The following is a 14,324-nucleotide window of genomic DNA, read 5'->3' as shown; positions in this document are numbered from 1 at the left end:
CCAGGGCAAGCGGTGCGGGGCAGGGCCAGCTGTCACTGGATGGCTGTGACTCTGGGGCAGGTTTATGCTGCTTATGCTACTATTTCCTCTGGAGGGCAATTGAGGCCCTGGTACCTTCAAAGATCCCCCTGACCTAGGGTGGAACAATAATCTAAGTTTGGAGGTTTTGAGGGAGAGGTCGTCTGTTTTAAATGCAGAATCACATATAGATTGTTTGGGGGAGAAGGGAAAGACTTGTTGACGTGAACACATATCCCTACAGTTGTAGGTGTGTAATAGAGAAGCAAAAATAAAAATCCAAATAAGATGGGGCAGATAGATACTACTTTTTTTGCTACAAAATGTGCTGACCCTGCCTGCAATCATCTTGGCTCAGAATTACAGGGCTTTAGAGTTAGAAAAGAACTTGGAAGTAATATTATCTAACTGCAGAGCTGCCCACAGGCATCCAGAAGGAAACAAACAGCTAACATCGAATAAAAGGCTGCTATGATAGAACACCCAGGCTCTAAGCTAAGCATATTTTACAATCAATAGGAATGTGCCTTCTTGCCAAGTCTGCTTGTGCTACACCAGGGGCTTATGGAGATGGCTTGGGAGACTGAGAAATCCCAAGAGACGGCAAAAAATGTGAAAGGCTTCTTTTCTCTGAGTCTCCAGTGTAACAGCAATATTAACAGCCACCGGTCCTAGAGAAAATGCTTCTTGTGGTTCCATTGTGGTTCAGGAGGCCTACAAGGCACACCTTTGCAGCTGTTCCCTGGGTCAGCTGCGGCGGGGGGGAGGTGTCACTGAAAGCTACCAGCTAGATTTCTTAATATCTAAGCTTTTAAGCAGAGTGGTATAATAATCTGGGATTTGTAAAGGCAAGTCTTCAGAAAATTCTGGTAACAAGCTAATTTCCATTTAATGAAGCTAAAATTTTAGTAAACCTTGCATTACTCATGGGTGTGTGCTAATTCGCTTCAGTCATGTCCAACTCTTTGTGACCCCGTGGACTGTAGCCCACCAGGCTCCTCTGTTCATGGGGATTCTCCAGGCAAGAATACTGGAGTGGGTTGCCATGCCCTCTTCCAGGGGATCTTCCTGACCCAAGGATTGAACCCGTGTCTCTTATGTCTCCTGCACTGGCAGGTGGGTCCTCTACCACGCTAAACAACCCTGGTCAAAAGTGAAAGTTGATGAATTGCGTATCAATCACCAGATATGCCCAAGGAAAGGACTGCATTCCTAGATGGATTCTTTGCCCACCAGAAGGACTTTTATAGCCACCTGTGGGCCATGGGCCACCTGGAGAACTGCCTCTTCATTGGCATCTGAAGGTTCATACTACTCCAGTGAACAATGCTCAGAAGCCACCATCATTCCAAGTCAGGCAGTATGACAGTGAATGTGTACTCTGTCCACCTGGCCAGCAGGTGTAAACGAGGGATGTCCACAGGAAATGGGGACACAGGAGCACTTTCTCTGAAGACAAAGGCACATACACTCACTGCCCAAGGGAGAAACCTAGAACCTTAGGAAAGGCATCGTTGTCATAATAATCATGGGGAGACACAACAGAGCAGGTTTTACTGTCTGTTGATGGGTCAGTCCTGGAAACACTGTCTTGTGCTTCTGGCCATTTATTCTCAAAATAATAAAGATAAGGAATGATATCCTCTATAGAGTGCCCAGCGCAGGCTTCCCTGGGGGGGTTGAGCACCAGATGGCAAGGGTTGCCAGCTGCAGCGGCTGCTCCTGGACTCTACTCTGTGGCACTTCTGTGTACTCTGCTGGAGTGTAAAACCCCCCTGGAAGGAAAGCCCGGTGTCCTAAGGCACCCGTGCAGAGTAACAGAGTATCTCCATTAAAGTTTGATGAATGAATTGGCAACGGTAGAGCCATTCAAGCTGTTCCTTAAGCTTGTAAATTCTCTATTTGGCCTCCTTGGCTCTGCAAGCAATTCAGAAGTTGCTTGTGGGTGACATTTGTAGCTGGTACACATGACTGAGCAACAATTACAGAGGACTCTGCATTTCTTCTCTGTGTGACCCGGCGGGCAGAGCAGACTTTCTACCTGAGACGGCTGAGTAATTTGTCCCATGTGCTGCTGCAGTCTTCTTGGGCCACTTAAAATATCAACTTTGGTTCAGCTGAACAGCACCACTGACTGGTTCGTTGTGAGCGCCACAAAGATAATTCCGCCAAGCTGCATCTATGAAATCAGCACAACTGGCATGCGGGAACAGATGGCTCTCCAATATCAGCTGGGAACCTAGTCTGTGAAATTTAAGCCATCCAGCAAGGACTGCTCGTGCTGGTGAGATGTGTACTCTGGTAATCCCACAGGTTCCCCAAGTATCTCAGCCTTTCAAACGTTTGAGTTCTGCCTCTGTGCCAGGAGGGCTTCCCTGGTGGCTCAGTGGTAAAGAATCCGCCTGCAGTGCAGGAGACCCAGACTTGATCCCTGGGTTGGGAAGATCCCCCGGAGGAGGGAATGGCAACCCACTCCAGTATTCTTGCCTGGAGAATGCCATGGGCAGAGGAGCCTGGCGAGCTACAGTCCATGGGGTTGCAAAGAGTCAGACACGACTGAGCGAACTAACAGTTCCAGTTTCTATGCCAGGTGCTGTATATAGGCACTGGGAATACAGAGGTTCATTAGATACTGTGTGCGCTTCAGTGCCCCCATCTAGGAAATAAATGAATGTAGGTGAGGGGTGTTGGATACCCTCAGCTGTCGGAGCACAGTCCTGAAGTCAAGTCCTGGTTCTACCACTCGCTAGTTGGATGTCCTTGGGCAAGATGTGGGCTTCAGCTCTGCCTTGTATGAAACAGAACCACAGCAGCCAACAGAAAGGAGACAGCGGTTAAATCAAGTGGGAAATTGCAAATCACTTCACCAAGGGCCGCATATACAGAAGGGGCTCTAGTTCCCTCCTCTGTTTGGTTTTCTTCAGAACAGAGGCTTTCGGTGTATGGCTTCCAGGAAGCAGCCTGTCTGATCCCAAACTCCTCAATTCACCTCCGTGATTCAGCCCTGATTTAATGTTTTAAGCACATAAGCTGGTTTTCAGGGAAGGATGGGAGGCAATGGGGGAGGCCGGCGGAGCTTCTCAGAAGGCTTTGAGGATGCAACTGTACTGCTGGCAGTTGTCTGATTTTTTCCCAACTGAGCTGAATCCCACTTTAGTTCCCATCAGAAGGTGCTATGGGAATGTGGATGGGGGGCGTGGTGGGGGGGAGCTTGATGTAGCTGACAAAGCACAGAATATGGGGCCTCTGAGACCTGAGGTCAAGCCCGGATTCCACCGTTCTCACCAGCTGTGGGACTCTGGGTAAGTTATTGAAGCTCTCGGAGCCTCAGCTTCTCATCATTAAAGTCAAACTACAAATCTTATAGGTTGCCCTTAAGGCTGAATGAAATAAAAATCTAAACACTTACAACATAGTAGGTGCACAGTAATTATTGTTATTTTTTTAATCTGTTTTTTTGAGAAATTTCTGATAAGGGAAAGGAGATAGACCTAACCTCCTATGGAAGCCAGATATTAAGTAATGGCAGCCAAAATCACTGCTGATGGTGACTGAAGTCATGAAATTAAAAGACACTTGCTCCTTGGAAGGAAAGCTATGACAAATGTCGATAGTGTATTAAAAAACAGAGACATCACTTTGCTGACAAGGGTCCATCTATCAAAGCTATGGTTTTTCCAGTAGTCACGTACAGATGAGAGTTGGAACATAGAAAGGCTGAGTGCCAAAGAATTGGTGCTTTTGAACTGTGGTGATGGAGAAGACTCTTGAGAGTCCCTTGGAAAACAAGGAGATCAAACCAGTCAATCCTAAAGGAAATCAACCTTGAATATTCATTGGAAGGACTGATGCTGAAGCTGAAGCTCCAATATTTTGGCCACCTGATGGGAAGAGTTGACTCATTGGAAAAGACCCTGATGCTGGGAAAGATTGAGGGCAAGAGGAGAAGGTGGCGACAGAGGATGAGATGGTTGGATGGCATCATCATCAATGGACATGAATTTGAACAAACTCCACGAGATAGGGAGTTTGCACAAACAGGGAAGCCTGGTGTGCTGCAGTCCATGGGGTCGCAAAGAGACAGACATGACTTAGCGAATGAGCACCACCAAAAAGCGGAGGGGCACTGAGTGCCCTGCAGTTTCCTGTTTTTACTTCACTTCCTGTTTCTACCTCACAGAATCAGAGTAGCTGAAGAGGAGTCTTAGGGGTCACTGGTGTCTGACTCTTTGTGACCCTATGGACTCTAGCCCACCAGGCTCCTCTGTCCATGGGATTCTGCAGGCAAGAATACTGGAGTGTGCTGCTGTGCCCTTCTCAAGGGATCTTCCTGACCCAGGGATCAAATTGGAGTCTCCTGCAGCTCCTCCATTGGCGGGTGGATTCTTTACCAGTAGTGCCACCTAGGAAGTGGATGGTCCCCATGCATATTTTATATTAAGTGCTCTGGAGTAAGCTGATTCAGCAGTTTAAAGCCAGGGCCTAGAGTAGATGCCATGTCTCTCAATTTCCTAGCAAGAATGCTTGTCACCAACCTGGTGCAGTAGGCAAAGCAGCTCTCATCTCCTCTAGAGAAAAAACCTATTGGACTGAGCACCACTCTGGAGAAGTTTAACAACTGGAGAGTACAACCATATCCACTTTCATGGAGAGTTTCCTCAACACCTTTGGACTTGTCTGTTTGCAGAACTGACCTGACCAGCAGCAACTGTTCCAAGACCAATAGGATACTTCAGGGGGACAATTGCCAGCCCCTTCTTCTTCCAGTAATTCTCCGAGTTGAATTTCTCCACAGCTGCTTTCCTTAGAGTGTAGGAAGACGTGGCCATGCATTCTTTCCAACACTGGATCAGGTTCTTGGCATTAATCTCTTGTTTGTAGTGTGTTTGATCAATTTCCTTGTACATGTTTATCATTCGGACCTACAAAAGAGAAGGGAATAAAAAGGGTGAGGAGGCACTTCGCAGACATAGTCTCTTCCACTCATTGTCCTTCTAGTCAAATTCTGCTCATTCTAGAAAACCCAAACTGAGCTCAATATTCCCTTTTTCCTCTACTCAGACCTTCTATCTAATGTGTTAGCACTTAAATGCTTTTGAAGCTGCTCTTGTGTAAGTTCAAAGGAAGAACTTTGCTTTATGCTTCTTATATAACTCAATTCAGTCTAGATATGCTGTAGACTCTTTAATTCTAGGTGTGCTTGTGAGTATCTGTTGAAAGGCAATGCTGAGTTTAATTTACAGCCTACATGATCTACATGATTTATATCTTTCAGATGCTTTGGCAAGAGAAGACCACAACTTTCGAACATGAAAATATTAAAGTTCGTTTAACTAAAACTTATAATTAGGATGAAAATCCAATTAAAAAAATTCTATCTCAGGACGTCTGAAGCACTGAGTAGAATTCTTTCTGAATTCCCAGATCTGAACTGGCAACGAAGGCTGTTAGTCACCAGTTTTTGAGAACAAAAGGTCAAGTGGCTGACATTCCCAGATGATAACACTCTCAGCAGTTAGGGCCAGCCAGTCTCCAAGCTGACAGGAGCCATTACAGACCTATCTTCTTCCCATCTCCCCCTCCCCAAATTCCCAGATCATTATAAAAAGAGGACTGGATGTTAGTGAGCTGTTGAGAGAAGGTGGTGTTTTCAAGGATGGCTCCTCTCCCCTCTATATTCCCTGGGGATGAAGGGAGGTCATTTGCTGATCCTCCTCCTAGGGCTACCAATGTGCCAGAATATCTGGGAAAGAGGCTGTGGTGAGATGGCCAGGAAGGGAGGGTCAAGGGCCCCCTACAAGTTCAAAGCAGAAAGATGATGGCTCCTGCCTATGGACCCAGACTCTAGTGCTGGGCTGGGGGAGGGTGGAAGGAGATGGATGCATTGGGGACCTGAGCTTTCCATGCAGCAGCGGGCAAGGAGGCGGGGGCTTCAGGGATGAGGTGAGGTGCCAGCTGAGGATCAGTTGGAAATATAATGCTCACAGGGAACTGTCCATTTCTAAGAGAGCTGGCAGAAAGGGAGCCCAGAGATGATATACTCAAAGAGTGGCTTCATCTAACCAAGAAGAGGACAGAGCGCTTCCTGGGAGAAGCCAGTGGCAGAAATGCTGTCTGTTTGCCCTGGGTCTCCTCCTCCTCCCTGCCCAGCACCTGAGCAGAAGGCACAGGGGAGGTGAAGGGGGCAGAGAGCGCACCATCTTCCCACCCAACGCCACGCCAGGATACTGGGAAGGGAACTGAGCTTGTGCATGAATGAAGATTGGCCCAGGACTTACAGAACCAAAAGAAGACCATTTAAGTAATTGAAACGACTCAAATGACAGCTGGCTGTGATGTTAAGGAAGTGGAGGAAAGAAGGCTTTGACAGAACTTGTTGGTAGCAATTATACCCCCAACCAATGGAGACTTCTCACTACCAATGAATCCAGTGCTCACACCTCAGCACCCTCTCCCATGACTTCTGAGGAGGAACCTGAGTAAGACAAGCACCCCTGAACTCTAGAGTCCTGCTCTGTATTAACCAGTCAGCTGGGTTAATTCCAGCAAATCATGTAGCCCCTGTGGACCTCAAATTCCTCAACATCAAGACCTCCAATGGCCCTCCAACCTCTAAAATTCACTGTCCTTTGTGAGACAAATTCATCATTACCTTCTCAGGGGGCAACCCACATTTGGCTGCCACTTCTGTGATACAGGCTTCGATGATCAGCCCTGCCTGGGGAAAGCCGAACCCTCGGAAAGCCGTGTTGGACGGAAGGTTGGTTCTGCATGCCCACCCCACGCAGCGCAGGTTGGGAAACTTGTAGGCATTTTCCACTTTCAGAACTCCCGTCTCTGTCACCTGGGGAAATCCAGAGTTGACATGATGAGACCCTCAACCTTCTGGCCCTGTTTCACCATCTTGAGACCTCAGATCAAAACCAAGCCAGAAATGAACGACCTTCTCTGTATCATATCAAACATGCTAACCTTGACCCATGTCTCAAATTACATGCATTTTTGCTGTAAAATGATTTTTAAGGATTTGAATAATTTTTCTTTTAAAGTTATTATTTTTTAACTTTCATATTAGAGCTAATGCACTTCCCCCCAGGTTTTAAAACTTTCCAAAGCCTTTGAAGCATTCATCGACTCAGTCTACAGAATGCAGTGAATAAGATATCTTGAAAAACAGGAAAAAAAATGTTGGTATTTGATTTAATGCATTGGTTCTCAACCAGGGGCAATTTCTCCATCTTCCTCCCTGGGACATTCACCAATGTTTGGAAATATTTCTGGTTGTTAAGTCTGGAGGGTAGCTGAGCCATGGACACGTACTAGATGGAGGGAGGTCAATGATATTGTTAGACATCTTATAATGCACAGGGCAGCCTCCACTACTAAGAATTATCCAGTTTAAAATATCAATAGGGTCAAGGTTAAGGTCTAACACTTGCATTTGGGAAAAGAGCTCTAAAATTTGGGAAATACAGAGATAACACACAGATGTAGACTTAGCCAGTATCTCTGGGCTCACAGTGGGGGCAGCAGTAAGTAACATGGGGCTACTTGCTCCCAGCAATGAGAATATTTATGCTTTTATAATTAAATATCATTTAGCCATTGAACATTTTTCTGAATTAAATCATTTTATGTAACACTTTCCAGAATGTGCATTTGCGCATTAAAACACTTACTAATAATGACTCATCCAGGGAGGCGCCTGCGTTGTTATAATGCTCCACATCCACAGCCAAAATTCTGCCATCATTCATGAATCCAGCCTGGGGAGAGAGAATGGACCTTTGATCCTGGTGCTGGGTGCCAAGTCTCTCTAAAGTGTACTTTGTCACTGGTGAACCCTCTACATATCGATGAACATTTTTTATGACATTGGATTTGACAGTTTCTTGTATAAGACACCAGAAGTATATAGGCAACAAAAGAAAAAGAGACACATTGGACTATATCAAAATTTAAAACTTCTATGTATCAAAGGACACAGTCGACAGAGTGAAAAGGCAATCCAGAGAATGGAAGAAAATATTTGCGAGCCATGTATATGATAAGGGGTTAATATCTGGGATGTATAAAGAACTCTTACAACTCAATAAAAAGAAACCCCAAACAACCTGTTTAAAAAGTAGACAAAGGACTTGAATAGACGTTTCTCCAAAGAATATACGCAAAATGTGTAATAAGCACATGGGAACATGTTCAGCATCACAAATAACTAGGGAAATGCAAATCAAAACCACATAAAAATGGTTAAGGTAGTGAAAAGTAAAAGTAATAATAATAAAAAGAAAGGGTAGAGAAAGACATAAAAGCAAAAGAAAAACCCCTTATTTAACCTGTCACTACCATTCAGTCTTCTCCAAATCAACTGCATATTTCTTGACCTCTTATTTTTGCCATTAGTTCTTAGAGTTCTAGCTTCCATCCTCATATTTCCACCAAAACCTTCTCCCCTAAAGTCAGCGATCTTGTAATCTCCAAATCTGGTGTCCTGCACATAAAGTATTAATACTCTGCACATTTTTCTCATATAGGGCCCAATTTCATCACAACTCTCAGCAGCATTTGGTGCTGCTAGAGGTCTTTTAAATAAATATCTTCCTTGCTTTTAAAATGTATTCAATGTTTCTGAGCTAAGTAAAGTTCATTTTAATGATTTTTGTTGAATGCGACCAAATTCAAACCAAAGTCAAGGGGATGAACTATGAATTCAGCAGTTTAAGTTTGAGTTCTGGTTCTGCCCCGAAACCCACTCTATGATCTCAAGCAATTTATATAACCTCTCTGACTATCTGTGACATGGCAGTAAATAAGGTAATGCAGAAAATCACAGGTAAGTGACTGAAACCTAGCAAGTGTCCTAAATATAAATGACTACTAATATTATTAAATACTATTAATATCATCTCCTTTCCTCACACTACCCTCCATCAGAACATATTATTTTCTCATGGTCTTAATCACCACTATGCTGACAGTTTCTATAATTATAATCCAGTCTTTTCAATAGTGTCCCATATCGATGAAGGATATTCCCACAACAATATCCCGTTGTCACTTCTTTCTGAAATACACAAATAAACTCATCACTGTCCCTCTAGACTGTTTCCTCCTCCAACTTGGCTCTTTCTTCTAGAAACCTCTGAGTCAGGCTTGTGGTTGTTTTTCTCCATTATATTTTGCTAAGTCTGTCACCAAATTCTATTTTATTTTATACCATAATAGCTTTGGGACCCATTTTTTTCCACATCTTACTGTCACAGCTCAGACCCCAACTGTTTCATGTCTGAACACATCAGCTGCCTCCTGGTGGTCTGCCTGCCTTCATCCTCTTGCCTCCCTAAGCCATCCTGCTCAGTGCCATCATATTTTCCCCCCAAAGCACCCATGTTTGGTTATGACACTTGACTGGTCAAGGATCTACTCAGTCTCACTCTTTATGAGATCAAGTTTAAACCTGCATCCTGGGATTCTCAGCTCACTCTGAAACTGGCATCACCTAACCCAACTCATCTTACTTTCTACTGCTTTCCAGTAAGCACTCTGGGGTTCTGATTCCCCTTCTCACCTTACTCCTGTTCCTAACAATCATGCCACGTGTAACTCACCTCTGCATTGATGCTGCTTCTGTCCCATCACCCGGTATGACTTCTTTCTGCCCATCCATTCTTGAAGGTCATTTACATTTCACCTTCTCTAAGAAGTATCCTGTATACACTCCAGCCCATACTCATCTCTCCCCATAGTTTTAACATGAGATTATTATGCTTTCATAATGATTTCATATGTATAAGTCTTATTTTTCCCTCAACTACTAAAATGTTATCTCTTTTAGGACAAAGTTTTCCCCAATTAATTTCAATTGAACTAAACCAAATTCAAAATATAGCTTAGGGTGAATATAAGTTGAAAAAGATCCATTCACTACCTTCTAACAGGTACACTAGTTGTGGTAGAAATGATGCAATGTGTTTAACAAATCGTGCTGTCTTTCATCCTGGGCACATTGGAAGACTACATTTCCCATCCTCCCTTGCATGTAGGTGGCAAAGTTCTGGCCATTAATGTGTAGATTAAGGAAAGGACCAACTCTTCCAGGCCTGGTGCTTAAAACATCTCCCACATGACACTTCTGTTCCCCCTCTCTTCCCTTCCCTTGTCTGCCATCCTTTGCAGAAGAGCCAGTGGAAGACAAAGAGTATTTAGAGCAGTGCTATCTGACGGAACTTCCTGTGATGATGGCAGTGTTCTCTATCTACGTGACCAATATGGCGGCCACTAGCCATAGGTGGTTTCTGAGCACTTGAAATACAGTTAATGCAACTGTGGAACTGAATTTTAAATTTTATTTAATTTAGCAGATTTAAATCCGAGGGGATGATGGTGGTGTTGTTAGATAAAAAATAATTGAATCTGTGAATGAACAGCAGAGTTCTCTCCTCTTCTCCCCCAACTCTCACCCTCCAATGATGGCACTGGGCTGTTACTTGAGCAATAATTAACACAAAAAAGGTCTAAGTCCGTAAGAGTTTTCAGTTAGCCCACTCTGACAAGTAAACTTATTTTTATAAAGCAAAAGAACACTTATTTTCTGCTATGGAAATTTTTCTAAGAATTAGGAATTTCTGGGACAGAGTTTAACGAAAATGAAAAGTGTGTTAGTTGCTCAGTTGTGTTTGACTCATTAAGAACCCATGGACTGTAGCCTGCCAGGCTCCTCTGTCCATGGAATTCTCCAGACAAGAATACTGGAGTGGGTAGCCATTCCCTTCTCCAAGGGATTTTCCCGACCCAGGGATCGAACCCAGGTCTCCTGCATTGCAGGCAGATTCTTTACCATCTCTGCCACCAGGGAAATACCCTTGACATACTGAAAAATGAAGAACCTGTTGGCAAACAATTGTTATGGAAATTACTCTATTTTTACCTCCCACATATAAAAATGTGGGAATAGTGTGATTATCAGATCTACTTTCATGGAAGTATGTACATACTCCTGTTTCCAGTTTTGCACTCTGTAGCAGTCAAGTACCAGCTAGTAATTTTTTTACAAACTGACATCTTTGGGCAAAGCAGAAAAGCTTCACTGAACCAGCCAGTAGTGAGCACAAGGAAGAGAAATTTGAATCACAGTTTGTTGATTTGCTCCTTGGTAATCCCCATTAGAGAGTAGCCAGATGCTGCCCTCTGCCTTTCTGCAATGTTATATTTCAACATAAAGCCCCCCACCCCCACCTCAACTCACTTTATACTTTCCAAGGTAAGGGTGGCGGCCTCCAGTTATTAACATGTCTTCTCCTCGTTCCAGAATGCAGCGGACTGGACGACCATGCCTAACACAGAAGAAAAAGAATCAGGAGAAGTAAACTCTTTTACCAAACTGGAATTATCCAGTGTTTATGGAACTCCTAACGGGAGCCTGAGTGCAAGCCACACACATCACAGAACAACAGAGTGACCCCCTGAGCCCAGCTGTGTGATTCTCAGGCAGACACTGTGGCCTCCCCTCCTCTGGGTCAGGGAACAGCGCCTGGCAATCACTATTCATGGGAGGGGCTCTAGGGTATTGCTTTGGGGGTGGTTTCCCACTGGGAATGACAACCTCCGTGATGGGCAAACAGTCCCAGGGCCACATTAGAGATGGTTACAAATGGAGGCATGGCATCTGGTCCCATCATTTCATGGCAAATAGATGGGGAAACAATGGAAATAGTGACAGACTTTATTCTTTTGGGCTCCAAAATCCACAGATGGTGACTGCAGCCATGAAATTAGAAGACGCTTGCTCCTTGGAAGAAAAACTATGACCGACCTAGACAGCATATTAAAAAGCAGAGACATTACTTTGCCAACTGGTCTGTCTAGGCAAAGGTATGGTTTTTCCAGTAGTCATGTATGGATGTGAGAGTTGGACTATGAAGAAATCTGAGTGCCAAAGAATTGATGCTTTTGAACTGTGGTGTTGGAGAAGACTCTTGAGAGTCCCTTGGACTGAAAGTCCAACCAGTCCATCCTAAAAGAGATCAGTCCTGAATATTCATTGGAAGGACTGATGCTGAAGCTGAAACTCCAATACTTTGGTCACCTGATGTGAAGAACTGACTCATTTGAAAAGACCCTGATGCTGGGAAAGATTGAAGGCAAGAGGAGAAGGGGATGACAGAGGATGAGATGGTTGGATGGCAACACCGATGCAATGGACATGAGTTTGAGTAGGCTCCGGGATTTGGTGATGGACAGGGAAGCCTGGTGTGCTGCAGTCCATGGGGTCGCAAAGAGTCGTACACAACTGAGCGACTGAACTGAACTGAACTGAACAAATGGAGGGACTCGGGAGGTGTCTGACTGCCAAGTACTCCCTGACAGGGCAGGTCTGGAATCAAGGTCTTCGTGTGTCATGGGACAGAAGAGTTGACCTATATTATTTAGCGAAGAAATTCAGCCTTCTATGTGTGCCTGCTCCAAAGACAATTTTCTTTGGTTCTGTGTTGACACCCTTAAGGGAAAATGGTACTATAAATAAAGGCAAGCATAACAAAGGGGCTTCCTTGGTGGCTCAGCAGTAAAGAATCTGCCTGCAATGCAGGAGCCAAGGGAGATGAGGCTTCCATCCCTGGGTCGGGAAGATCCCCTGGAGGAGGGCATGGCAACCCACTCCAGTATTCTTGCCTGGAGAATGCCATGGACAGAGGAGCCTGGAGGGCTACAGTCCATAGGGTCACAAAGAGTTGGACATGACTGAAGCGACTGAGCACACATGCAAGCATAAAAAAAGCAAAATACCCATTTTAATTAAGGGAATATATATATACACACATTTTGAGATGTATTTTATATCTAATTATATGTGTTTATGAACCTTTTGAGATATATGTATATATCGATATATATAGATTCACAGATCAATACACATATCTATTGCAAAAGGTTGAATTGACCTGTATATGTATATATACATTTATATATATATACAGGTGCTAAGAAGTAATCTCATCTTTTCAGGATCTGCTTCTGTCTACTCTCCAGGCACATTTTTTAACTGCGCTTTTTATTCTTTTCAGTAACTGATCCTCATTTTTGTTTTTAAACTATGTAGCTTGAGAATATAAAATGAAGAAGTCATAATAAGCCAGCAGTTTGTGCATTCGTATATTATATGCTATTCTTGACTCAGATGCTTCCTTAATGTTGAGATTCCACAATGTTGAGAATATTCAACATGACCTCATTTGAGTTTTAGTCTATTGAACAGATTCTCTCCACTTACTTGTTTGCAGCAAATGCAGCGATGGCTGCCAGGATGCCAGCTTTTGTCACCTTCCCCCCAAAGCCCCCGCCAACACGCTTTACGTGACACATGACCTTGTTAGCTGCGACCTTCAAGACTGAAGCAGTTATGTCCTGTGAATGATAACAGTTCTCATTAATCTGACTCCTATGCAGCAAGGGAGTGGATCAGTCTTACATGTTTTGACTACTTAATGTATGTGATACACAAACTCTGTGGCTATACTAAATAATGGGATGATTTCCAAAAACCTAAGAAGGCATCCAGGCTGATCTCAGTGGTATTTGGCTGTAAGGACAGTGCCAAAACTATCATTTATATTACATAGTCCTTTCAACTGAATTCCCAGGTGGCATAGCAGTAAAGAGACTGCCTGCCAAATGAAGGAATTGCAAGAGAGGCTGGTTTGATCCCTGAGCTGGGTAGATCTCCTGGAGTAGGAAATGGCAACCCACTCCAGTATTCTTGCCTGGAAAATCCCATGGACAGAGAAGCCTAGGGGACTAGAGTCCAAGGGGTCATGGGTCACAAAGAGTCGGACACAAGCGAGCATGCACTCAGCAAAGAAAAAAAAGTCCTTTCAATATCAATGAGATATTTTTGTGATGATAAAATTTAAAAAAATTTTTTTTTCCCTCATGAACTACACGTAAGGTATCCTTTTCAGACTGACTCCTAGAGATATGTTTCCTGCAGCAGTGAGATTTTGGGTCTTCCAAGCCTTTCTCAGACTGGATCTTTTCCCTGCACATCACTGTCTCTACTGGAGAATGAGCATGCCTCACTTCCCATTTGGATGAAGTTGGCTAGCAGGTCTTCCCTGGATGTAGGTCTTGTTCTTCCTTGCCATGCTAATGTCTGAGGTCATTAAGTCTTTTTCATTTTACTTTTTTTTAAAATTGGAGGATAATTGCTTTGCAATATTGTGTTGGTTTCTACCATACAATGCAAATTGGTCATATATATATATATAACCAATATATATATATATATATATATCCCCTCCCTCTTGAGCCTC

General features: G+C 43.8%; 1 protein-coding gene across 5 annotated transcripts in view; it reads right to left on the bottom strand.

Moving 5' to 3' along the window:
* The window catches only part of LOC145542615 (aldehyde oxidase 1-like), a 73,855-nt gene that overhangs the window by 13,608 nt on the left and 45,923 nt on the right, over positions 1 to 14,324 (bottom strand). For all 5 annotated transcript variants that reach the window (XM_081581790.1, XM_081581789.1, XM_081581793.1 and 2 more), the window contains 5 exons: positions 13,286 to 13,419; positions 11,264 to 11,351; positions 7,698 to 7,784; positions 6,671 to 6,862; positions 4,713 to 4,940 (listed from right to left, as the gene is read on the bottom strand). In XM_081581790.1, the coding sequence (XP_081437916.1) occupies positions 4,713 to 4,940; positions 6,671 to 6,862; positions 7,698 to 7,784; positions 11,264 to 11,351; positions 13,286 to 13,419 (729 nt within the window). The remainder of the gene's footprint in view (positions 1 to 4,712; positions 4,941 to 6,670; positions 6,863 to 7,697; positions 7,785 to 11,263; positions 11,352 to 13,285; positions 13,420 to 14,324) is intronic.

Source organism: Giraffa tippelskirchi, chromosome 3 (assembly GCF_054371585.1).
Source record: "Giraffa tippelskirchi isolate mGirTip1 chromosome 3, T2T-mGirTip1v1.2.pri, whole genome shotgun sequence".
NCBI classification, from domain to species: Eukaryota; Metazoa; Chordata; class Mammalia; order Artiodactyla; family Giraffidae; genus Giraffa; species Giraffa tippelskirchi.
The sequence above is the reverse complement of the archived record's forward strand: the minus strand, read 5'-3'. Positions and strand labels throughout refer to the sequence as shown.